A 27975-nucleotide genomic window follows, 5' to 3' on the forward strand; every position below is an offset into this window, starting at 1 on the left:
TAGAGAAAGGGATTGTTCAATAAAGTTTTCTGGGTGTGTTGTGTAAGGCGAGAGTTTGTCAGAAAGTCTTTTTCCGGAGAGAAGAACAGATAGCTATGGCTGTGTGTTTCAGAAAACAGATTATCTGGATTTTGGGAGACTCATGGATACATTGGTTGGAGGTGCATGCAGAACGCTGTGGAGTAGCTGCACATCCAAGATTCCCTCATGTGGAAGTGCACTGGCATGGAGTGTGTGGAATGAAGTGGCTGGACTTGGTACCTCTCTGTGCTACTTTGGAGACACAGCATCATCCAGACATAATTATAATTCATTGTGGAAGAATAGTTTAGGACATGTGCCTGGAATTTCTTTGCAATTTTCAATGAAAGAAGGACTTGGGAAGGTCATGGACATGTTTCCAAATTCCCAAGTAATTTGTTCTCGTATTGCGCAGAGACAAATGTGGCTGTGTTCTTCTTCATTTGGTCTACAAATGGAGAAAGCGAGGCGCAATGTTAATAAGGCCATTTGTGCCCTTTTAAGAGATGTTGGCATGTCCTCTTTTCACAATAAATCCATTTTGCAGTAGGTGTTGACCATTTGAAGTTTTTCAAACACAAAAAACACCACCAAAAGGCACTTTTCAGAGCCACCACTTCCTCCCATAGAAAAGTGCAATGGTTCTGATACGGCAGCACCCTATCGCGACTGTCTGCGGACTTCTAGAAAATGCACAAGGCCCTGCACTATTTATTTGTCACTTCTATTTTTAAACTGTGAAAGGCGGCTCTGAAAAGAGCCTTTTTTTGTTTTATATTTTTTTGTTTTTTTTAACACAACACACAAGGAAAGGAGGGGAAAGGAAGGGACACCAACCACAGGGATAATAAAGGGCAGGTGGAGAGAGGAAGATGTAGGATGGGCCTTATTTAGGTAGGTAGCAGACCTTCTCATGCTCCTTGAGCACAGCATCGAAAAAGCACTCCGAAGATTCTCCCCCCTACAGAGTACTGTGTTGTAGTACATACACAATATTGTGACCCTCGAAAGGTAAGGGTCAACAGCATCATGAATGGCATGTGAGGCAGCTGGAGGGATGCGCTGTCCCACAGCAGTGTCTCTTGTGGTGACAGGAGCGGAAACAGAGGATGCTGTAGAGGAACTCAACCTACTACGTTTATCTCAAGGTACAACCTTGCGAATAGCCCCACCGTGGAAAGACCTTGGCGTCGCTTCATTGATGTCGTACCAAAGCTGTACGAACCAGGCCTCCCACGACTCAGCACCATTTTGCAGTGGTTGCAGGTGACCTTATTCGCACGCGCTTTTGGCACTCCATCAATAGTGGTAAACCGCCACATCCAAGACTCAGGGCGAGTGCTAGTAGTAGGGACTTCCACTGCCTCATCCTCTTCATCTGTCTCATCTACATCCTCACTCCTGTTCCCCTCTTCAGTCCCTTGGGGACGTGGGAGTGGTATAGGGGATGGGGGTGCTGATGCAGCTGAAGCAGCCATGGTCGCCATCTGGGAAACAGCAGGCAGAAATCACCAGCAATACAGGTAGTCAATGCAGGTCTGCAGCAATGCTCTGTAGGTAGCCAGAAGCACAATGAGGAGCAATTCTAGGGTGTGGCCTTTTATAGGGGTGCTGGTGCACTTTCAACACCCAAAAAAGGCTCCAAAAGTTCCAAAAAGTATGTATATCGCCAGGGACATTGTCTGGGACATGTTACTGTAAAATACTTTGGTTTGTCCAAAAAAGTACTTTTAAAATGTTCGGGGACCCGGACAGTGGCCGCAAATCAGGAAACATGCCCAGCGTGCGGTCACATGATGAATTCGCAAACACGTTCGCAAATGGGTCGGCTGTCCGCAGGACACCAAATGTGCAGGGACGGTTGTGTGCATGTGCGCGGGTGTTATACGGACAGTGTTCGGGTCCTCAAACCAATTAAAAGTGCGACGGACAGGCCCGATGTCCGTAGGACCCATTGGTGTTCCGTAGGACCTATGGGTGTGGTGCGCATGTGCGTAGATGTTCTACAGACAGTGTGGAGAGTCCCATTTTAATTACGAACAGTACAAACAGGTATAGTGTTCTTAGGACACCTCCATTTTGGTGAATTCCGGACATTCCGGACATTGAGCATGTTCTAAGAACAGTTCCATTTTGATTGCGGACAGGTATAGTGTTCTTAGGACACCTCCATTTTGGTTAATTCCGGACATTGAGCATGTTCTAAGAACAGTTCCATTTTGATTGCAGACATTACGGACAGGTATAGTGTTCTTAGGACACCTCCATTTTGGTTCATTGCGGACATTCCGGATACCCGCGCTGTCCGCGGACACCTTAGCTGCCCTTAAAAAAAAAAAATAATAATAATTTTTTTTTAAAAAGACGACAGGACTGAATTCACACAATATTTTTTTATTATATACAAATATAAAATTTATGAAAGAGAGGGGGAAGCAGAAACTGACACAAATACAGGGGAATTAGGGGTTTGGAGAGGATGGATGGGAGGGGATAAAGGGATGAAGTCTCAATGTTTTTCTTGGTGGGGAGGGTTTGGGGATAGTTGACTGGGACATGGAGAGGGGGAGCAGGTACATCTGGGACAATGATATTACATTTTTTCTTTTATGTGGCCCTCCACAAAATGTTTTAAAAGATTGAAATTTTTGATTAGCATATCCATTTTTTGTTCCATGCGCTGCAGAGCATTTTCTAATGTCTCTTTTGCTTTATTATTTTCACTGTTTGTATGGTCTATTAAAAAAAGTGAGTTAAGTACACATAGAGTAATGACTATTAATTGGCTTATATAGAGAAGTGTCTACCGTTAGTATCACGATCTTCACTCATTTCATCACGTAGTAAATGTTCTTCAAGCCATTCCAAAGTGCTGGCCATTTCTGTGTAAAAAAAAAAATATATATTACTTTTAGTGTGCCTAATACAGAAAGTTTAGAAATATACAAGAAAAATGAAGTTTACTTACTAGTTTCTGCTAAGTTTTGTTGTTACTGTTGTGCAGGTCTCCTGTTGCTTCTTGCTGTGCAGTTTCTGTGAGTAATTATGTTGGAGGCATATCTTTTTTGTTTTGGTATATTTTAGTACATATGCTATTTAAATGGACGGTTGATGCGTTACATATTTAGGTTCCACTTCTTATTTATTATTACATATAATGTGTTCATGTGGTGCTTTTTGAACTTGTTCAGTGTTTATATGGCATGGTAGAACAATCTAAGATACACCCTTTGTTTTTGGGTACTGTTGATGTTGTCCTCGTCCGTTCGCGGACATACGCACAGGCCGCGGACATCAAAAATCACTAGCAGGGGGTTCAGCATATTCTATGTTACATGTATATAAAGTAAGGGAATCCTAGTAAACATCCATCAAATTCACACTACGTATATGTATATTCAGTTAAAAAAACTTTGATAGAGAGAGGTTATGGTTAGGTTGCGCTATTAAAAACCTATGAAATTCAGTAAAAAAATAATTAGTTAAAAAGGGACGTTATGGTTTCAAGTAAAACCAAAAAAAAAAAACGAAATTTGCCAGTTATGGTAAGCTAAGCAACCATAACTTGCGCCGCCACCGTGCACTGCTAAGATTAACACCCAGGACATCAAAGATGACATCACTAATGTCATTGATGACATCACAAGTTGTGCAAGTCATATTAAGCGGACCATTGTCTAGATGTAAATGACCTGCACATAGCCAATACATTCACAACCTCCCACTCGTACAAGGGAACAGAATAACAACGGAATGGATATTTAAGTAACTTTCCTCCGATACCATACTGTTTTGATGCTGGAGAAAATCAAGTTTGACACTAATGCATGCGCTGGCTGAAAAGCGCCAATGCCAACAGTGAAGTAAATTGGATTGCCTAGATTGAAGCAATAGAATGTTCAAATGCTTAATACCTTTCTAGATTGGATTTCCCAATTGCATATGAGCCTATAACATTGAAGTGATATCCTTAGTAAAACCAAAGACTGCTTTAGTTTGAGTGTACTTTAGTCTTTTAAATACATTTCAAATGTTGAGAAGCTCACTGTTCATTGCCTGTAATAGGGGGGTGGGACTGTACATCAGGGGACATTGCATTAGACAGGTTGCCCCATCTGAATCTGTAAATTAATACTTACAAACAAGGAATTAGATAGGACAGGACTGGTGTTGCTACATGGCTTACATCCTGCTGGCTATCCCCACAGCCGCCCAGACCGGAAGAGCCTGGTTGGGAAACCTTTGATGCCATGGGATACACAATGCCCGAGTTGGGTGTTTATGCTGACCGAGATAGACTCTCTTGCCTTTCCCTATTGCTGGAGAAGGTAGCAAATTATACCACTATGTCTCTTTCCTTGATCACTCATGAATAGATAGGCCATTCATCTATGGTACTGCAAAATGGATGCCCTAGACACCATCTTGGCATCCAAGGTGGGGGCATTTGCACTCTCGTTGGGTCAGAATATTGCGCATTCATTCCCGATTAAAGCATTTTGGAAGATAACTTCTAACATTCGTAAAACCTTTGGCACACTCCACACAGACATTACCTCTGGATGGTCCATATGGTCCTTGTTGGCTGGCTCCCTTGGTAACCTAAGAGCCTCAATTTGACATACAATAGGGTTAGTCTTTATACTTCCGTTAGAAGCGCATTATCCATTTCTCCTGGCTAAATGCTTATTTAATAGTACGCAAAAGAAAGCTACTGGAACCCTGGGGGTTCCTGAAATGTTGGTCCTCTTGAAAAACCTCTGTGGTGTTGAACAGAAATTTTGAAACATAAGATGCATTCACCCAGGGATGAAGAGTAATGTGGGGGACTGTGGTAAAAAAATTAAATAAAAAGCATGTTATAAACGGTGGTGTGCACAGATTTTAAATGAAGAAATGGAACGCTGCTTTAAGATCAAAACCAATGTGAATGCTGCTATAGTAGTTAGATCCGGCCAATGGAATGTTGCACTTGCTTGGTTACTTGCTTGACTCCACTGTGAAATGCTTACACACAGGCGTTTGTAATTGGCACACAAAAGCAAGAATGTCTTTTTCGCATTACTCCTGCCCTGCGCAGTTAGGCTATTCTTATGAACCTTAACTATTATAATTGTATTGGTTAATGCCGGATGACACTTCTTTATAGTACAAACTAGATAGAACTGCCAGAACGGTTTTAATAAGATGCAGCTGTGGAATGGTGTGTGGGATTCAGTGCACGGGACCAGGAGAGGTGAAAGAGTCACAATTCCTCTTTGATGTTGGCATAATAAGCAGGAAGCCAAAAGGTATATTCCCTAGATTTGCTCCAATGAGCACCTTCGTCTACGCGCCTCATTGGTTTTAATGTATTCAAAAGTGAAGTACTGCTGAATTTTGGGAGGGGCATGTTTGGGTATAGAATAGTTTGTGAAAACCTGTCACGTGAAGTTATGTTATTCGTGTTGCGTCGCTGGCATGAAAGGCGTTTGCCAAAACTACCTAAATTGGAAAATGTATCATGCATAAAATGGAAACAAAGGTTACCTTTTGCATTCCATCTTCAAGTTATAGTTGTTGTGTGCCATGTACTTGCTCCACGTTCCCCAGAGGTTGTTCTTGCCTATGGTTAATCCCGATAGTCGGGAACTACTTTTAGTTCCTGCACATCAACCTTATTTTATTATCCCTACAGGAGTGTTAGCTGAAGTTGTGCACCTATTGCATCTGGGAGCACTAGCATTGAAGAATACTGTGGCAACTGTCAACTACAGTTTTTTTCATGTGGAAAGAAAAAACAAAAAAACATAATGTGTAAAGAAAGAGACCTTTTCCATTACCTGTGTTAATGTAGCCCTAAGCATTAATAAGTTCATAAGGCACTCTGCTGCTGATAATTAGGAATAAAGAGGGGAGAAGGACTTTTTAGAGTGGTGCCTCAGGGAAAAAAAGATGCAGGGATAGAATATCCCAAGCATTGTGGCTAGCATTGTAAGGACAACTACAAAGGGTGGTGTCTCGCGATAAACACAGTAAGTTTAAAAAATATCAACACCTTTAATCACAAAAAATATATAAAGAAGAGCAAGCAGCAACAACCCAGAAAGCACTTGAAGAGTTCACAATGGGTGTTTGTATTAAATACATCATATTGAAATGGTGGACTTAAATAACCACCTGAGCTACAAACATACACATATACATACAAAATAGTATACAAGGAACACACCATACAGAAGCATACAAGATTAAAGGGCTCTATAACCCCTTGAAACATACCAATGGAAAAATGTGAAAAAGTGTAACAAATGTCAAAATTAAGTTACTTGGATAGGCAGTACCATGTTAAATCGAGCAATGATCATGTTGTACCATACACAACGTACATGGTCTAATGCCAGACCATTAGTAGTGGCCAACGACAGGGTGATTTGAGCAATCTTAACAATAATACAATGGTTTCCTCAATAGATGAATGGCATCTTCCCTTTTTACTAGTTTCGACAGGAAACACATATTTAACAAACAAACCATCTTCCTCAGGACCCAACAAGCCAAAGGACACCTCCCTTCGTATGATTCATAAGAGTTGCTGACTTAGGTGAGTACTCATGTGGTAGCTCCTTATTGGCTCTGGGTTAAGGGATCAAACAAAATGTAACTACCCTTTTATTGTTGTCTGGCACATTCTGCAACCTTAGTTTGCTCAGAGGGAAATCAATTGACATTTAGAAATAAAGATTAGTTTAATCTTGTGCTTTCATTTAATCGCGTAGGACCCGAAGGTTCCTGGTCCATGGCTGGAAGCTCAGGCCACCTTGCAGGGTGAAGTACATAGGTGGAATTATAAATGCGTGAAGGCGCCAGAAGAATAGGAGGAGTCCAAATATAGGTATGCAAATATGAGCATGACAATTTCTTTTTCAATCGTTCCGCGTCACTGTGTCGGAAACAGGACGGGCTCTGGATGCAATGTGGCCTCAGGGTGGAGTCTCCTTTGCTGAGCATTTTAAGGAGACATGGCATTTGAGAAGGGGGCATTGAGCAGATCTCTGAAGTGCGAAAGTGGACTTCTGTTGGGCTAATACATGCAAATACAACAAAACCAGAGGAAATAAAAAAAAACATGGCTTGCAAGAAAAGGGAACAGTTCTGCACTCTGCATAGGAGTTCAAGGCAGATCACAGAATCCAGATATATCCAGACCACTCACTAGAGAGTATATCCAGCGATCGAAAATCCAAATACCACTGACCTCGCCATAGACAGTCAGCTACAACCAGTCACTTTATGGCATCTAAAATGCATCAACAGTGAAAACTTCAGGCTTTAATCTGGTAGCTAGGGAGGCGAATGGTACTGCATCTAGATTCTTCACATTTTCACAGTCAGCAGCTGACAAAGTTCGGAGTAGAAAGAGGGCACAGAACAACCCAATTCAGCTCCTGCTCAGGTGGGCGTGAGGATCCACAGAATACCTGAGAGTGGAAAGAACCGGAAATATAATCCAGAGTTAATGGAAAATCTTCACACCCTTTCCCTTTTTTTCTTTCTACAAAGATCAATTTGGAGGGGTTACTTTGTTTGGTAGAGGTGGTTAGCCACAAAGTATACTGAAATATTTTCATTGACCAATTTTGGCACAACCATATTTGGTGCTGGAGCCTAATGATAAAAATATCTTAACTAGACCGAAGAAAAAATACAATGTAGTAGATTAACCAGTTAGGATAACAGGTTCGAATACCGGCAAGGTCAACTCAGCCTTTCATCCTTCCGAGGTCGAAAAAGGAGTAACAACTTTGGTTGGTGATATTATAGGCAAAATATGTTCTATGTAAATTGCTTTTGCAAAGGCGCTATATAAATGAGAAATCCTTAGCATAGTAAGTATAATACACAACAGTGTCTAAAATATATTTGTTTAGAAAGTGAAAGGAAAAACAAGAAGCAAAGTGTTGAGACCAAATACAAAAATAAAAAAGGAGGTAAATACGAAGATGAAAATAGCTATTGGGAAACTTTGGGGAGATTTCCAAGTGGGAATAGCCTAGACCATATAAGCAAAATTAGAATGTTGCTATGTCACTTGTGCAGGTCCGGTGGCCATCTCAAGATGATGCATCCTTGTATAAAAAAAATAAATCTCTGCAAGCAGATTTATTGCTCATTAGTTTTCATTTCTGCATTTTTACCCCATTTCCATTAAAAGATTTTTAGCTTGTCTTAGTCCTTTCTTCTAATTAAAAAAAGCAATGAAAATGTAGAAGATGTGTTATATTTTGCATAGTAAGATGGGCTCATGCAGCATTTTGACGCATGTACAAAAAGTCAAAAGGTGTACAAGATATGGCATTTTTGTCGCAATTCATTAAAAAGGCTAAACAAGATTATTTTCAATTACTTGTGCATAAGGTCATATATCTTTTTTTATATGCTATGCAATAATCATCCAAACTTACCAAATCGATATTGAAGCTTTATCGGTCTTCCATACAACCGGATTTCATTAAGCAGAGCCATAGCATAAGGTACAGAGTCTGCATGCTTAAAACAGACAAATCCAAATGGCTTGGGTTTTCCTTCTTTGTCCATGCATATTTTGACTTTAGTTAATGGTCCAGCCTGAAAAGGAGTAAACTGTTATGGAAACTCGTGTATCAAAACAGACTATGTTGAATACAAAACGCAAGGTATTCTACTACAGATTTCCATAACGTCTTGCTAAACAGAATATGGTATTTACAATAATAAAAGTACACCACGTGAGCACCTTTTTGTGGATACACACAACATTCTGTCCTGAAGAGACATTTAAAAAATTGAGAAGTGAAAAAAAAAAAAAAGAGCACTCTGCATAATAAAGCTTTGCCAGTTGCAGACCACAATATTTTATTCGCATGGTATTACGAGACTTCATACTTTGATTTGTAACTAGTCAAGTTAAGTGTCCATGAAAAAGGCAGTAGGTTGTGTAAATTCATGAAGAATATTTTTCACTGGACAGAGGTCTCCATCAACTGGGTTTAAGGTTTCAAAGAGTCTTTCTCCCATATTTTAATCTTATTTTTTTGCGATATGAAGCAATTCTGTGAACCTACTAATATTGCAACCAAAATGTATCCAATTACTTGATAGTTATGAAGTTTATAAATGTGTAGTAATATAGGAATTTGCACAAATATTTAGCCGTTTTGTAAGGACATTTTTACTGCACAATGACATTTGAAATAAGTTAGTAATGTAATATTTATATGCGAAAACACCCAATTCGTATGTTTTCAGCCAGTTTAAAAATAAATAAAGTTGCAAAATTGTTTATTTACATTTGGAAATCCGATTTGCCAGCAAATTAAACGACACATCGTATACATTTTTATACGTTATTGGAGATTAGGAAAAAGTTGGTGTTGGCTATCAGAAAAATGCTATAGTGACTTCTGGACTTAGGGAGATGTCATGATCACAGAATAATGTCATACTCAAGTAAAGTTGGGTAAACAATAATGACCCCTGTCGAGGTCTATAAGGCTGTTTGCACAGAGTGCAAATAATAATTCGGATTGTGCAGTTGTGGTGCTTAAGAACAAACTTTAGTGAAGTAAATCAACAAAACGTCTAGGTGAATTAAGTTTTACTTTGCAGTATTTAACAAACAAGGTTGTGGTTATAATATAAGCTTATTAATTGTTAACCTGGCTGAACCAATTTAAAAAAAAAAAAACATGCGTTAGGCGTAATGTAATAATGAATAGGTTTATGTAGGCAGAGTTTTTTTCCATGTTTTAGCTTTGACCTGAGAGCATGAAAGGGAGTTGCCTCTGTCGAATCCTGCAGATCATCGCCAAATATTCTAACAGGAAACCAGGCATCAAAATGTAGAGACCAGGTTTAATTCTAAACAGCTGTGAAGAAGGGGGCAGGCAAAATTGCATAGCAAGCACATCCTAGAATTGTAACCCACGTGCACAGAAACTTCAGTTTTTTTCCCATAGGATTTTATATGAGTCTTTTGCTCTACAGTCGAATTTCGGTCGGCCTACCCTCATGATATAACCAATGGCTCCAACATGTCTTTTTTATTACATGGAATAAAGCCAGATCTGGCTTCTAGTGGCCATGTAGATCTTGTTCTGGTTCACAGGTGGCATGGCCCGCCTTCAATGATGGCACAAGCCGGGAAATGGACCTACATGCACCCTGGCAGAGCATTTGCATGGCCTTTTGGGCTCTTGCATGCATGCCAATCAATCTGCTTCCTCACCGTGACACGTGACATTTCGTGTCATGGGGTGCTTCTTTGTGCAGTCTATGGTTGAGGTACGTCTACGATTTAATCAGAAATAAAATGTTGTTGGCTTTAACAACTCTAATAATGCTTTATGGACAATGGCTTTTAATATCTCAGCTCATGGGCCGGTTTAGAAGATGCTAAAATGTTCATGACATCTTTCATCGGTCAACATTTTGGCAGCTTGTAAACTGACATGTAATACACAGAGTGAGATCTTGAAAACCAAGGTATATAAGGATTGATTTTCCCAGTGGGTTAGACTAAAGATAAGACAGGAGTATCTGTTGGAATGCTTGGATGACAAACATTTAAGATTTTTTTATACAGAAAAATTGAAAGAATACTGTCAAACAGATAATTATTGTTGTGATTTTGTTTCGCTTAAAGAAATGGAAAAAAGTAAACCAGGATTTACGGAAAAGTTCAAGTAGAGATTACTCACGCATTCGGTGCAACACGTGGAGCAAATGTGACCGAAAATTGGACTGTTCAGCTTTTCTATCAATTTTTGACATTTTCATTTTCTGCTTATGCCAAGTACACATGCTTCAAAGTGCAATAGATGTACACATCCAAAAAAGCTTTATGAATCGGCTCAGATGCACGATGACTTTTTCTGAAGTATGGGCCTGAAATCCTATGTTTTTTTTTTTTAAACTTGATTATTTCTAACAGAAACCAACACTCAAGCACGTAAATAACCTCCATACTCACCCACCCCCCAACTTTACCATCATTAAGTTCGTACACAAGTCTCAACCTTAAACCAAGGCTATGTCGAATGAAAGGGAACCATTGCTCATGCCATACTCTTAGGGCAGTAGAGTACATGTTCTTCTTCCCCTTATCAATCAAAGGAAGGCCCAGGGGATTGCGTAGCTTGCACCCTGTCCATTTGATATTGTCTGTACGGGCGCCAATAATCGAACGGACGGCAGGTGCTCAGAAGTGTTGAAGCAAACAGATACCCGTCGCTCACAAAGGTCCATGCAATCTGACCATCTAGAAAAGGTAGGGGTTGGGGTCGCCTTCCCCCATGCTCTAGCCACCTGATATCTGGCCACCACAGAGGCCATGCCCAAAAAAAAAAAATTTCAGTGCGTGTACCCCCCTCAATCAGCGCCAGGAGCCAAAGTTCAGGTGAGTATGTTCCATTTCCGACATGACCTCTTCAATCCTCCCCCAGAAGGATCTAATATTGGGACAACTGCAGCAGACATGGAAAAAATCTGCTTGGTCTGTACCACACCTTTTACATGCAGACGACCGGTCAGAAAAGCATTTGCTGAGTGCAAATGGGGAACAGTATGCCTGGTGAATGTATTTATAATGAATCAGTCTATATCGAGAATTCAAGGAAATATACTGTGTCTGCAAGCAGACGGACTTCCATTGTTCCCCGCTTAGTGTTTTCCCCAATAAAGCCGACCATGCATTCTTACATGCCAATTCCTGCACAGCCTTCCCCTTCCTCACAAGCTTCTAGATAGTAGACAATTTCTCCCCGGACACAGGGTGAGCTATATAGCATAAGGCCGGCGGAGTAGGTTGTGTAAATTCCGGCCATTTAGCCCTGATAATGCCCCTCAGCCGGTAATAGTGTAGCAGCGTCACTGCATCCGTATCACCTTTAGTGCTCAGATCGTCCCACTGTATAAAGCGCCCGTACTGTATCAGACCCCCAGGGTTTGTATTCCTAATGCTTAGAACCGGTCCCTAAAGGACCTCTCATGCGTAAGCGGGATCCCTGCTACATTATACACTGGAAACTCTCGAAGGAAGTGAGGCGTGGATTGCAATAATTGGTTTCGTCTTCCCCAGGCACTGCATGTTATCTCCACAGGCTGAATTTCACCCCTCAGGACAGGGTCTCTCGCCCCACAGCAAACCCATTAGAGCATCCGGGTGGGCAAGAGCTTTAGCTAACAAGGTATGCAGGGATTCTGAGCTAGGAGAGTTCCACCCAGATATGTTCTGCGCTTGTGCAGCAAGATAGTACAAATATACGTCGGGGTATTCCAGGCCACCCATTTCATACGGCTGGGCGAGAGTATCGTAGGCTATCCTGGGTTGCTTACCTGCCCACACTAGCCTCGTAAGCATAGTCCGAACGTGAGCCCAATAACCAGCATTGGGCCACACCGGGACATTATTATATATATATATATATACAGAAGTCTAGGAAGTATAACCATTTTCGCCTAGGCCATACGGGCAGCTTGAGAAATTGGCAGCCGTATCCATGCCTCTACCTTCAGCTCCAGGTTTTCCAACGTCTTAACATAGTTATCTTCATATAGCTTATCCCTTACAGTGGACACCATGATCCCCAGGTATTTTATGCCCGCCGGTCACCATTGAAAATCATTGCCCTCATCAGTTCTTTGGACCTCTGGAGTTGGGGGGGGGGGGACCTCAGACTTTTCCCAGTTGATCCTAAGCCCCGATAGTTACCCAAACCTAGTCCCCTCCTGCATCAACGGGGGAAGGTTCTGGCGCGGGTGTTAAACATAAAGAAGAACATCGTCGGCATATAATGATATGATGGAAAAATGTGTACGCATATAAATCCCGCGTTGTGCATGCAGCTCCCGTATATGACACGCCAGGGGCTCCATCGCTAAAGCAAATAAAGCTGGGGAATAGGGGCATCCCTGCCGTGCGTGGGATATATCTGTGCTGAGCTAAGCCGGTTTGTATATACCGCAACTCTCGGGCCGAATATAGCAGCCTGAGCCATTTGATAAACATCAAGCCCAGGCCAGACCGGCGAAGTACCTCAAAAAAGAAAGGCCATTCAACCGAGACACACGCCTTTTCGGCGTCCAAGGCCACCACTACCATCGGTATTCCAGGGTTAACATTATGCATAAGGGTAAAAAGATGCCTTAAATTGTTTTGAGTGGAGCGCCCAGGGATAAACCCAGCCTGATGTGGAAGCACCAAAGCCGACATGTGAGGAAGTATACGGCTCACAAGGATCTTAGCCAATATCTTATCTGTGTTAATAAGTGAAAGGGGCCGGTAAGATGAGAGACAGAGGATCCTTGCCCGGTTTCAGCAGAACAGTGATTAATGCAGATCTTGTGGATTGCGGGAGGGTTCCACTGGCCATGGCGCCGTCAAACATTGCAAGGAGATGGGGAGTGACACGGTCTGCGTACACCTTGTAGAATTCGGCAGCGATTACATCAAGGCCAGGGGCCTTCCCATTAGGGAGCGATTCAATAGCCATACAAACCTCATCTGTAATTGTGTCATTAAGGGCGGCCCCCTGTTCGGGGTCCAACCATCCCAAAGCCACTTCATCCAAATACCACAGCAGAGCATCGTGCCCAGGCGAGGGCCAGGACATATTTAACTGCTCGTAGAAGGGACGGAATTCGTCATTGATCCCCTTGAGATCCCGTACCCGGTTCCCATTCCGATCTACGATTTTGGCTATACTGGCAGACGGGCGTTCACTGCGAATGGCCCAGGCCAATGTCTTACTGGGCCCATCTCCTTCCCCATATTTTGCCGCCTGTATTGGGTCCCCCAAAGAGCCATCTCCATCACATGCCAACTCACGTAGTCTCTCCCTATTTGCCTTTAATTCTTTACGCAGTTCAGGTGTATCCTGAATACACTGCTGTTTTTCACCCTCTCAGTTTCCTCATAGACCTTCTGATGGCTCTTAAAACCCCCCCTCACTGGAGATACAGCACCCACGTATATAGGCCTTAAAAGGCTTCTCAAATTATGCCCTGGTCCGAGACCGATCCTAAATTAGCCTGAAAGTAGGCATCTATATCCTCCCCTATTTCGGTCCTAAACGCACCGTCGCCAAGGGCAGCAGCCCGAAAGCGCCAGCGTAACAAATTGGGCAATTGTGTTGTGGGCTCAAATCTGACCAGTGAGTGGTCAAGAGTCCGGGACAGAATAGTAGCTTCTGTGACCGCCCTAAGAATGGGAGTAGTGGACATTACGTAATCTATTCTAGATGAAATCCCATGCACCCCAGAGTAAAATTTGTATTCCCCGACAGCGGGATTCAAAGTACACCACACATCATGTAGGCCATGCGTCTGAGATATTGCCCCATGCTTTGGCCACCTGAGAGAGGGAAAGTTGAGTCGTCATAGTTCTGTCCATAGCTAGTGTGAGGGCCAGATTAAAATCACCAGGCCAAATTGTTTCGTACTCAGTAAATTTATGAAGATGACTGGCACACATATGGAAGAATTCTGGTGAATCCGTATTCGGAGCATAAACATTTATAATCAGAAGCCCAATTCCTAATATCTCACCTGCTAATAACAGAAACCTCCCTCCCTCCCTCCCTCATCCCGCACCTGCTCATGCAGCTTAAATTGCAGTGATCTATGTATGTAAGTAGCATCCCCCTGGAATGGGAAGAAATGGAGGAGCTATATATGTGAGAACCCCGCCCGGGAAGGCTAGGAGGGGGAAATCACCCCTGGCGAGGTGAGTCTCTTGGAGACATAATTTATTCACCCCATGATTCCTACCATAGTTGGCCATCAGCCGCATCTTCTTGTGGTTGGTAAGCCCCCGAATGTTCCATGACTTTCAAAGATATGATCTTTCTATGATCAACACTCATGAAAGTCTGGATCATTCAACCAACGCATAATTAACCACACAATTACCCCATCCAAAAGTTCTCAGCACACATCTGAAATAAATTTGGAGTCGCCCCACCCAAACCAACATAACAGTTAGACCAAAACATGAATCCTCTCCCTCCCCTTCCCAACCATGCCAGAAACAGGAACATACCGGCACCCCCTACCCCCCCCTTCCCCAACCAGAACGAAAATTACACCGCAGTGTCTATGGCAACTGGGGCTCTGAGGGCAACCCAAGTGTTCCTTAACATACCCCCCCCACCCACCGCTCCCCCAAAACGTAGGATTGCCAATGCTCTTCCCAAGCAGTTGTATTTCGTCATGGCAAAGGATATCAGTTCCAGACCAAGGCGGGTGCCTCGGCTACCCCCCCCACCCCCCCCGGTTCCAGTAAATTTCTAGCAGATTGTTTTCGCTGCATCCGGTGCAGTAAAGAATCCTGCTGACCCATTGTTCTGCACACATAGCTTGGCCGGGTACATCATGGAGTACTTTATTCCCCTACGCCTCAGGATGTCGTATGGTAGAGCCTTCCCATCGTAGCTCCCCCTTCTCTTGGGCTGTTCGCAATATGGCATCTCTGTCGCGATAGCAAATAATTCTCGCTAGGATGGGGTGCTCCGGGGCGCCCGGCGGCAGTCTTGTCGCCAATGAGCGGTGAACACGCTCCAACATATACATACTAGACAGCGAGGGGTTATCAAGTATATCTAGCAGCAGCTGCTCTACACATTTTTCCGTGCTGTCTATATTTGTGGATTCCGGGACACCAGTAATTCCAATATTCCTCCTTGAGCGCCCTTCCAAATCCTCATTCTTGGCTGTCATTTTTTTCACCTCTTGTTGCAGACTGGAGACCTCGCGCTTGAGGGTTGCAACGCTATCTTCCGTAGTCCCGATCCTCTGCTCTGCTTCCTCCATACGCCCGCACAGTTTCTCTAGCTGTACAGCTGAAATGTCCACTTTGCATATAAGGGCGTCTATCTTGACCCCAAGCGTGTCAGTGCTCCCCTTTAGTGCTAGCAAAGTCTGATTCAGGGCAGCCATATCTACTAGTTCAGACACTGGCGTTTGTGAAATGGCGGCTGGGGCCTGGGCCCGGTCTGTGCAGGCGAATTGGTCCATCCTCGCCTGCTTCTTCTGGTTGCCCATATTACCCGGTACAAGGATTTATCAGGCCACCCCCACAACACCAATTCTTGCAGTGTAATCGCCAGTACCTGGCCAGTCACCTTGCTGGATTAGCGCTTTAGTCCGCTCCTCGCTACTTACCCCAGTTTATTTGGGGAAATTATTACCACTAAGTGGCCATTGTTCCACGAGAGGGCAGTTCGCCCCTCCCGCACCCGACGGAGGAGGACCACCAAAGTCCAGTTCCTCCTCAGCAAGCTCACCAAGCTGTCTTTGCTCTACTCCACCTGTTGATCAGAGGGAGCTCCTAACTGGGATCAACGTATCCACGGGGCTCGGGCGCCAGCCCACTAGCCAGATTCTCCCGTTCCAGATGGAGTCCACTGTTCGGGCACAGGCCGCGTCACGAGTGGCCAATCCAATGCCCAGCAGCGAACTATCTGGCCATATTGCGGGCGGTCCGGAAACACAACCGCCCACTGCAGCCTCCTACTGCCACACCATGGCAAGAGCGGATCCAACCCCCACCTCGTTCCGTAGGCTGCAATGCATCCCCGGGCCACAGAGGAATGCTATCTGCAGTGTCCAATGGGTTCCTGGGTGCCAACAGTTAACTGTGTATGAGGCGCCTCAAGTACTGGGGTACTGTTCTCCGCCTCGGGGGGGGGGTCCGAGCAGCACTAGGAGAGGAAGGCCAATCTCACCCCAGGTTATTTACAGTGTGCAGGGATGCACCACCACCCGCCGCAGCTCCCACAGTCCAGAGCCAGGCCTCACCGCTGCTCCTCTGCGCCCGCAGCAATCCGGACTCACCAGAGGGGGTGACCTAGGCAGGAGGAGCTCTCCTCAGGCTGTCCATCCGCAGCAACTGCCCCGCAGTCTGCGCCGGACCTGCAATCACGCAACACCGTCCTCCGGAGCACCTCTCCACCACTCCGAGGGTCAGACTCCCCAGCGCACCTGTTCGCACCGGCCGTCGCTTTCTCCGCAGCTGGGAAGACTGCCCCTCCCCCACACTCCTCGGCCAGGCGCCGCAGCTCTGCACTTCTCTGCCGTGGTCTCCCGAGATGGCGGCTCGCGGCAGAACTCTGTCTGCTAGTGCCCAGAAGGTTAGTCATCACACCACCGCTATTACTAGGGAATGGGGACAGGGGGGAACAGGATATTTCACAAGGATTTATGCCTGCCATTATCAGAGGTTTTCAGGCAACGGCCATCTTGGTCTGCTGCACAACAGCGCCCCCCTGAAATCCTATATTTAATGGTAGTTGCTTTGTGGAATATGCAGTTGAAAATGGCCTACAAGTAAATCCCAACAAATCTAAGATAGGTTTCCACGAAGGGAAGCAGAGGGAAAGTGACATCTAGATACTCTAAATAGTAAGATACTTGATAAAGTAGATAAGTCAAGTTATCTGGGACCCTCCATTTGGTCTAGACCTACAAACAAAACTATAAAGGACTTGCTAAAACAAAAAGATATTATGTTGGCAGGTCAGATGTCCAGGGTGAACCTGAAATAGTGTAGGTTCCCTTTGCATACTTTAATCAAATTTGATGAAGGAAAGGTAGCCCCTAGAATGATGTATGGGACACAGGTAATTCGGGCAGAAGTAAACTAGGCCCTGGAGGCAAGCAAATCCTTAATATGGCAGAGTCTTTAGGTTGCCCCGATGTAAACCACAAGTGGCAATGAGGTATGAACTGGGCCTTAAATCATTGATAGTAAGGAAACATTGGCTATCTTTGTCATTATACAGGAACATCTTAAACCCTGAAGTTCCCCATTTGAGACAATCCTAAGGGGGAGTATCGGTGGGAGGGAATGTGTGAATCTTGGAGCTGGGCTGCACATGATTGAATTGAAAATCCTATGAAAGTGAAGTCCATTTTGTATGGACAAGATTGGATAGCCACCATTGAGAGTATGCACCTGTATAGGTCGCTATCACATTTAATATTAGAACGTAAGTGTTTGGGTACCATTGCCCCTTATTGTTTTATTTTCCCAGATAACCTATCACGCTATCAGTTTATGCGTTTTAGGTTTGACATTGTTAAAACCAGATCAAACACTTTCACATTGGAAGCGGATTTTGCCAGTAGATGCATATTGTAGGATTTGTATGGCTTTAAAAAAAAGATATACAGACAATTCACATAAAGATATTTCATCAAGAGCTTTTTCACCTAAAAAATATTCTTTGATTGATGTTTTAATCGGAAAAATCTTTAATTGAATTTTCTTTAGGTGAAAAATACATGTATGTATGTATGTTTGGGTGGGTTAAAGGGTTACATTTATTTGGGAATGTTTGGGGTGTTTTTAAGGGTGGAAAACGGGGGTTTGGGACACCCCCCCAACCAAAAAAAATAACATTTTGGTATACAGGTTTTCGGTGAATCAGTTTCGGTATATACTTTAGGCAAAAAGGTTTTCGGTAAAAACATTCTAGAAAAAGTGAAACACTAAAACATGTAATATTAGAATGTCCGGCACTCTTGGCCCAGAGATTGATCTATTTAAAAAATGTGTTATGTGATCCAGTATATGGAAATGTAGATGTTGTCTAGAATGGACTTCTTGTTGGATATCCCACACCTGTGTCATTGGCAACAGTGTGTTTATTAAGACATTTTAAATTGTATGACGAAGAGGAGTGAAATTAATTTTATGAGTATAATATGGTAAATAAAAGGTAGCTCTATCTGTAAGAAAATGTTTGTAGTAGAATAACAGACTATTAATAATGTGTTCATGAAGGATGACTTTTTATGATGTACGGTTGTATTAATGATTTGAAATGCGTTCTATAATAGACTATTGTAAAGGTTGGAAAGATTCAACCATAGGCAATAAATAAAAACTTTGTAGTTATCAATTAAAAATCACTCTTCAAAACCACAACCAAATTGAAAGTGGCTTGCCACATAAGTGTTACTTATAAAATTTCTAAACGCAAGTGTGCTTTTGGCAACATTAGGTTTGCAATTTACCTTAGTTAAATGGTGGGAACCCACAATCTACTTGGGCTTCTGTAAGGGCACCCCATCTTTCTAAAGGTCACCATTCATAAAGTGTGCGTTTGATGTGTTAATGTATTTCCATTACAGTTCGAGACAATAACAGGTTTTCCCTCATGATCGTCTGTAATGCCGAAAGATAACGGCCACAAAATTAGCCACTAATTTTGATGGAAAACCCAAGCATCACAACGTATGATTTGGACACTTTACAGATTGACTTAAAATGCAGCCAATGAAAATAAAAGCTTGCATCAGGAATTTCAAATGTATGGGTTGACCAGATACATGCAGGTATCATCAGATCATACCCACGAAGGCCATGTGAAAGTGCATGCGCATCTGAACATGCTAATTCCTGGCTCTGCTACTTCTTGCTCTACCATGGTGATCACCGCTAGCCTCCATTCAGGAACTATCTAGTCTGGCAGCTGCTTCTGAAATATGCAGCCACAGGCTAAAATTGTGGCCTAGCTATTCCTTCCTCTCCTGCTCTTAGCCTTTCAGGCAGCTGCCATTTCCACTCCTACCAGTTACCCCCTCACCGGCAGCTGCTTTTGGCAAATGCCAGCAGTGCTTCATTTGGCCCTTTACTCTGCTCTTCGTGGCTTATGCCTGCTGCCCTGTTGGGTGCTACCCTATTCCAGTACTTTTTGCAGGTCTACAACCTCAGTACATATCTTCCTAGGAACTTCCTGTGCTGCTCCTTTTCTTCTCTGCCTTTCCAGCAGTTTGTTCCCCATTGCTGGAAGGAATCTAGCCTAGAAAGAACAGTTAGTCGGCAATCCTACTCTGCCTTCGGCAGGTGCAGGAACCACCCACCGGAGGTAGTAGTTGGGATTTAGGGATACTTCCTAGCCAGAGAAAGGAAGGGGTTTTCTTGTAGAGGCCAACCCTAATGGCATTTCCTTATCTCCACAGGCCCATTAACTTGCTAACCCTCCACCTATCCTCCGGAGTGCTTCCCTCTGCTTCTAGCTGCCTGCCTCCTGTTACATAGATGTTCCGGCTACTCTGTAGGCTTCACCTCCTAGGTTTCCAAGATTTTGCCCTGCCGGAGGGTTAGGATTGCCTTAGCATTAACCTGTCGATTCCATCCATTACACAATATTTGGACATACAGATATGTTGTTTTATGTTAAAAAGGATATTGTGATGAGAAATGCCCTTCTTTGGGGCTTCCCTAGGTCACCAGTTTGAAGGAGATAGTTGTTGAATCCCATTTGTCATTTGGAATTATTTGAGATTGTCATGCAGATAGTTTTTCGCCTAAAGGATATGTAAAGGTTAATAACAAAGGACAGAATGCTCTTACCCAAGTTCCTCTGCACATCTCAATGAGATCCCAGAAAAGGTATTGTGCCAACCTAAATCTGTTCTTCTGGGACGATATTAATTATAAAATATTGCACTATAGTGCTGCTTAGCCAATTTGACTTCAAAGCTATTAAATCGATGACCTACTAAAAAATAATAAAAGCTATAATGGATGTCGACTGGTGTCACACTTAAGAAAAAATTGGCACCCATCGTTTCAACTATAGTTTCAAAATGTTTGGAGTCTGGTGTCGGGACAGCCGGTCCCCTGCGCACGATTAGTTAGTGGTCATGCTTTTGTCTGCAGCCTGGTACATGGTTTGTCTGGGAACCAAACTCCAGGGTTCTCGAGTGGTTTGGTACTTGGTGGGGTGACACATCCTTGTTTGGTGTGGGCGCTGGCAATTTTAGGCGATCCAAAATTTGGTACCCTTGTTACTTGTTGAAAGTAGGTGATAAATTCAGTCATGAGTTGTTGTACATGGTGTTTTTAATGTTCTGATACAACATTACAGTTGTGGCATCTTGGGCCATTAGAGGTGAAAACAAAAAGACGACGCGTGTTTCAACCGTAGTCTTTATCAAGGAGAAAAGAAGGTTGTCCAGCCGGCTCATGGTGGAGCAGGTAGGCAAGTTACCCAAAGAATTGGCACCTGAGCTAACTCCATTCATCACCACCTTAGTCTCTGCTGACTGGGATTGTTCTGGAGAGCCTAAAGCTTTCCATAGTCTCACCCCTGTTGAAAAAAACCTTCATTGGATGCAGAGGTGCTACAAAACTATCGGCCTATTGCGGGACTCCCATGGCCAGCAAAGATTCTTGAGAAGGTGGTCACTAATCAACTCTAGGAGTTTGTTGAACGGGAACTATCATTAGATAAATTCCAATCAGGATTTCGACCAAAATATGGAACGGAGACCGCCCTCCTAGTAGTACAAGATGAACTGCTGAAGGCTGCGGCCCGAGGGGAGCTCATACACCGGATAGTGCTGGACTTGTCCGCGGCCTTTGATACTGTAAATCATTAAATTCTCTTGGAACGACTACAGGAGGTAGGAAGAGTATCTGCTTCAGTATCAAACTGGTTTAGGTCTTTTCTGACCAATCGCCAGCAGTGTGTGAGACTGTGAGAGTTCCTGTCGGACCTCATCCATCTGAGCTGTGGAGTTCCTCAGGGATCTTCCCTGTCTCCATTGGTATTTAACCTATATATCTGACCTCTTCTGGAAATCTTAAGACGCTATGGGCTGGATTTCCATTCTTATGCTGACGACACCCAGATATTTATACGAATCACCAATTTTCAGGAAGCATTTAGCAAATCGGGGCAATGTCTGGCAGAAGTGAGCAATTGGATGTCGAAGAATTATCTACAGCTTAATGCTGCCAAGACGGAACTTATACTAGTCGGCCCCAAGTATCTGCTGACGGCTGCTAAGAAATTACCTGAGAGAACTCGTGGTCCTAAGCTGTAGCGGTAAAGAGTTCTACAGCCTGGGGCCAAAGACAGCAAATCTTCTATCACCTCGAGATGTATAGGTTGAGTGAGGGATGATCAAAAGATGACAGTCGCTGGAGCGTAGTTGTCTCATAGGATGATATGGCTGAATTAGCTCTCTTAAATATAGAGGAGCAATGCCACTTATGCATTTGAAGATAATGCAAGCTGTCTTAAATTTAATGCATTGAACAATTGAGAGCCAGTGTAGCTCCCTACGGTATAGAGACACAAGTAGATTTATGTAATTTAAAAATTGATCTAACATCCGTGTTCTGGGCTCTCTGAAGCCGCTGAAGCTGTTTGAAAGGGATGCCCAGCAGATGACTATTACAATAGTCAAGATAGGCACTGGTTAGTGCCCCTACCACAGAAGCAGGATCCTCCTTGGGGATGTAGGGAAGTGCTTGACGTAGCAATCTCAAAACAAAATAGACTGCTTTAGTCTTTGCTCCTACCTGTGTTTCACTGCCAAGATCTTCTTGCCACATACATCCCAGATTTTTAATCTTTGATACGAATTTCAAGCTTTTTCCCAGCAATGTTGGAACAGGTAATTTCTTTTATTAAGATTTTACCTTTGTGTAAGTAAGGTTTATTTTAAACCATTGACACAATAAAACAAAAATATATTGCACTATTGGCAGTAAAATTACTGATAAAACAGTACATTGTCAAAGACTGTTGCCTATACAAGACTGGTCCTCACGCATACATAAAAAATTATTTTTCATCTAGACCTGTATAGCTGTTCATAGACTACGTCGGCCACATGATGAGGAAGGAGACATTGAGTGGATCCATTTCTCATCCGAACTTTGTTACAGAGTCAATATTTGCCAGTTTGTGCTAGGCCTTTTTAAAATGACCCATTTGGTTCCATAGGGGGAAGTTTAGCCAGGGCTTGTTGGGCTCAATCAAGTAAAGGCCGTGTTGCAGTGTTAAGCTTCTTGTGAAGATTGGATTGCCTCCTCTCAGCATCGTGGACCACAGCAGTTGGGGCCAGATTACACTTTTTGTCCTTCAATTAGCCGTTGCTTGCACAGCTCCTTGCTAGTGAAAAGAAGTAGTTATAAAAATGGAAGAAGGGGCATCGCCTAACAAGACAACGCAGTCACCCGAGCAGCTCACTGCCATGATATAGGTTCTGTTGAGTGGAGGCGGCGTAGATGTCCCTGACAGAGACCTTATTAACAGGAAACTGATGAAGAGAAAGCAATGCACGAATTGACACCACCATTGATCCATTGAGTGTCATGAACTGTTGTGCACCAGCAGCCACGGGAAGGGGATGCAGTGTTTAAATATAGTGCTTCTTGGGGGTGCTGGTGTGGATACATATTCCATTAAGCTTATGGAGGCCAGGTGTGTCCTAGTCCTTGTGACTGTGGGCGAGTGTGGCAGAGTCAGATTAGGATGGACGTGAGGTGCCTTGGGTACGGTTGGGCCCTGGTTGCTTGTGGGCTCAGTTTGACCATCTTTTCCCCCCATACTCCCTCCACAGGGAACCATGACTCAACGGCTGTATGGCACCTGGTGGTGTGTTGGAGCAAGGAACAAACTGGCAGAGTCAACAGGCTTCCTGGGCCAAGGGTGCTGCACACTGAGGAGCGCGCCCAGTTTTGCCATGTGGGACTTGGGGGAGGCAACTCCAGGACTTTGATGCGGGAGCTAGTGGGCACATAAGTAGCTACTATGACGTGGATGGTTGTGGCCCAGGGTACAGTGATACTGCCATACCAGGATTAATGGGGGTCTCGCCTCCCTCCACGCCCATGTTCTTTGTCTTGTGTGAGGACTTCAGGCTTGAGCTCGGATTCAGACTACTGATGTTAATATCCAAGCCTACCTTCCAAGTTGCTCATCTTGGACCCGCGTAGACAAATGTCTGAGGTGATGCTTAATACAGGTTCATCTGGCACCAGTGGCATCTTTAGCAGGGGACATTTAACATCAAATGCAAAGCCCCTGCATGAGCTTCAAGCACGCAGAGGGCTCAAGTGCAGTAAATTGCAAACCTTGCACAAACATAGGGCCAACAGAATGGTTATCGCTCATGGGAAGAGCAACCCTCTAGATGCCATGGCATTGGACACATATCTCGAGGACTGCTTTTGAAAATAAAGAGAAGAAATTCAGGACAGTGTGGCAGAGCTGGCACAGAAGGTGAAACTGCCGGATCAGAAGATTACGTATGTAGAAAAGCGCTGATAAGATTGACAATATGACCAATGTGCAGTCCTAGGAATCTCAAATCTCTGACAGGATGGAAGCTTTAGAAGTGCACTGTCTTTGTAGGCAAGACAAGAGGATGCCCGAAACAGATTGTATACATATGTTATTCCTCCTCAAATTACGATATATGATATGGCATTTATAACGTGCCTATACACAAGTGTTTCAAGGGGCGACGAGGCAAGGGAGGGGGAACAAAGGGAGGACAGACAACAATCCTACTAGGCCAGGTGTCATTCAGATCCACAAGTGCATGGGATGGGGACAGTGTAGTACATAGGAATAGAGTAATAGCAATAAGTAAAAGTAAAGGCCAGCAGTTGTCAAGTGCTGGTAGTGGGACGGTAGGGATACAGAAAACAGTCCCCAAGTGCGGGGTTGCCAGGCGGGCAGTGCAGGTGTGCGACACTGGCGGGGGATGTCCCTGGGCCCAATATCAGAGGGTGGCCAGTTAACCTCCTGGCTGAAACTGAAACCGCACTGGTTATCAGGGGCGAGGAGGAGAAAAAGCAGAGGCAAATAAAAAGGTTTTGAAGTGCTTCTGGAACCGGAGATGGTTCTCCTCAAGTTTCAGGAAGGCAGGAAGGCAGGGAGGCTGTTCCAGAGGGAGGCCCCAGCCGAAGAAAGAGATCTACCACCAACATGTTGCTTGGAGAAGCGACTGTCCCTGAGGGAGCTGGCTGAGGGAGCTAGAGGCGGATGAGCGAAGAGCTCGAGAAGGGAGATATTTAGGAAGAGAGTTGCAGGTGTTGAGGCCCCAGGGCCCAGAAGGCCTTTTGAACAATGCAGAGAGTTTTGGGAGCCAGTGCAGAGATTTCAGTCCTGGAGAGATACGATCCCTGGGCTTGAGGCCAAAGACAAGTCTTGCAGTCCTGTTCTGGATGAGTTGCAGAGGGCGGAGAGTAGAGGCAGACAAATTTAGAAAGAGGCTGTTGCAATAGTCCAGCCTAGAGAGAACCAGAGCTCTGGAGACAGTGAGCTTCTGGGGGAAGGAGAGGAAAGGAAGAATACCTCTGAGGAGGTGAAGCTGGTAGTGTGACTTCTTAGCGACATCAGAGATGTGAGGAGAGAAGGAGAGTGTGGTGTCGAAGATGACCAAGGTTTTTCGCCTCGCAGGTGGGAGCAGGAAGAGGGCCAAGAGAGGCCGGCCAGAGAGCGACAAGAAAGGAGGGAGCGTGTGTGCCGATGAGGAGAATCTCAGTCTTACTGGCATTAAGGCAGAGGTCATTGGCGGCACACCACTCCTGGATAGCAGACAGACAGTCAGACATGAGAGAAGGAGAAGAGGTGGCCAAAGGTACCCTGAAAATGAGCTGAGTGTCATCCGCATAGCACTGAAAGTTGTGGCAGAGAGCGGCAATGTAAGTGCCAGGTATTGGTTGACAGCCAGGGAGAGAGGTTAGACCCCTGGAGGACACCACAGGTAGAGAAAAAGATAGCGGAGGGGAAGGACCCAAGTTGGACCTGGGAGGGTCAGTCAGAGAGGAAAGAAGTCAGCCACGCCAGGGCCTGACCAGTGATACACAGGTCATCACGGAGACGTTTGAGCAGGATGGCATGGAGGCAGGAGAGAGATCAAGTAAGATGAGGACACAGGGGGTGTTAGAATCAAGGTTGGATAGCAGGTCTTCACAGATGTTCAGGAGAGCAGTTTCCGTGCTTCTGGCAGCTCTAAAGCCAGACTGATGGTCATGAAGATAACCAACAGATTCAGTGTGGAGATTAAGCTGGGAGATGGACAGCTTTTCTAGGAGTTTGCCCCGGAAGGAAGTGATAGAGATTGGGCGATAGTTAGCCGGGCAGGAGGGGTCGGCAGAGGGTTTCTTAAGAAGAGGGTGCACAAGGGAGTGCTTCAGGGGGGGATGGGAAGACTCAAGTGGCGAAAGAGTGGTTGCAGAAGTCGGCCAGGGAGTCGATGTGGTCCTTGATGGTTTTGGAGGAACAGGGGTGAACCTGTTTTGACGAGACTTTCATAGATCGGACTTGTCTAGAACCATTGTCTGCGGAGAACAGGGGAAAAGGCAGAGAAGGAGGCATAAGGGCCGGAGGAGGAGCAGGAAGAGTAAGGAGAGGAGGGAGGGGAGAGGAGGAGAGGGAGGACAGGATGTCCTGAGTTTTAGAGATGAAGTGAGAAGCCAGTGCCGTGCAGAGGGCCTGGGAAGGGACAGGAGAGGTAGAGACTGCAGCAGGATTGGCCAGTTCCTTGCAGACTAGAGTTGGACTGCAAAGGCTTTGTTGAGGACTTATTTCGCAATATTCTGTCAACCAAAATGCATCACCCCCTCCACCCACAGAACAAGACAAGCTTACTAGAGTTCACGTTTACCAAGTTAAAGAAATAGGCTGATGAGAGCGTTAGGGAGGAAACCCCATTTAAAGATGCCAATCTCCAAGACCATGTCCCATCCACCCTGGCCAAGTATAGGGCCCATTCAGACTCTGAGAAAACATCAAATACTCGTGGAGTTTTTCATGTCCATTGTAGTGTACTTACAAAGACCAAACCTGGTCAGTCTGCACATTCTAGATCGTGGAGCCCTTGCTACATCATGCACGACAGAAGGTCTCAGAAGTCCCAGCTACATGTTTGGGCCCTTACAGGTTCAGGGCTAGTCAAGAGTGATGGTCATCTAGGGGAGGGGTAGGTGACTAATGGGATGCTGGGACTGCAGGCGGAGGCAGTCAGGGGTGGTCACATTATCTAAACTTGTGTTGGAAGGAGATGAACCTATCCCACCCACCCTAGGCACTTTAGAGTAAGGTGAATCCCATGAATACACTTATGATGTACCAGGGGGACGTGCTAAAGGACCCTGCACAGACACAATATTATGCAAAATGTAGATGCTTAGTCGTAATGCGGGCATATAAACAAGCGCCAATTTGTAGCTATGGTAGAAACATTTGTGCCTGCATGGCTGCGCGGTAGACACAGACCACGGACCTAATGAAGAAACCTGAATAGGCCCAAACGCTGATGATAAAGAGACCCACGCTATTAGCCTTCATAGAACATACTTTTTTCCCCACAACTGTTGCTAATGCGTGTTATACCAAGAAGGAATGTGCCCTGCAAGGCCGCGAGACAGTACCAGGCTCCTCACAGTGCACGGTTATCGCAGCCAGGACAAAACAGGCCTCCGACCCCCACCCAGCCCACCATGAGTTATGACACCCACAACTGTTTCACACAGACCCCTGAATTCCACAATAGCAAGTAACCCCAGACCACCAACCATAAACCCACTTGCCCATAAAAGATCTAAAAGAACGCAACCATTCCACCTTATTTTATAATGACAAGATTTGTAATGCGAGGTACAGGATGGAACAAATTATAGTCCAAAGCGAGGGTGAAAGCTTTGGGTGTGGACAGTGCGATACTCGATGAGTAAAGAATGTGCTCCATCTTAAGCATCCCCCTATGCCAGTCCCTGAGCCTCCCAGGGGCATGCCATAATGATAGAGTAGCATCGTCTTACACAGTAACCAATTTGAAAACTCGACCTTGGTTCCCTGGAGATGAGCCCAGCAGACCCTACGTGATGGAAGACAGACGGACGGGGTTGGGGCCAATGGCATGGCATCTCCTACGGAGCAGGCTGACCATGCATATGGTCTCAAACAGCCACAAAGGTATTTACTGTATATGTTTGTCACTGATGACGATTTGTTTCCTTATAACATTCTGCTTGTACCATTTTTCAACAGAACGTTCTTGAGCAGCAGAGTTCTTTGCTGGAATACTTATTTTTGTGTGAATAAAACTAGTTATCCTTGCAATAATCTCTTGGCCTTTTTTCCCTAGCGGGTTGTATTTTTCCTGGCATTAGGGTTTGTG

At 44.5% G+C, this 27975-nt stretch overlaps 1 protein-coding gene across 2 annotated transcripts in view; it reads right to left on the reverse strand.

Annotated features, from left to right (window-relative positions):
* Positions 1 to 27975, reverse strand: part of RBM11 (RNA binding motif protein 11) — a 332304-nt gene that overhangs the window by 285324 nt on the left and 19005 nt on the right. For both annotated transcript variants that reach the window (XM_069636426.1, XM_069636427.1), the window contains one exon: positions 8466 to 8628. In XM_069636426.1, the coding sequence (XP_069492527.1) occupies positions 8466 to 8628 (163 nt within the window). The remainder of the gene's footprint in view (positions 1 to 8465; positions 8629 to 27975) is intronic.

This window comes from Ambystoma mexicanum, chromosome 7p (genome assembly GCF_040938575.1).
Source record: "Ambystoma mexicanum isolate Mex_15411 chromosome 7p, UKY_AmexF1_1, whole genome shotgun sequence".
Lineage (NCBI taxonomy): Eukaryota > Metazoa > Chordata > Amphibia > Caudata > Ambystomatidae > Ambystoma > Ambystoma mexicanum.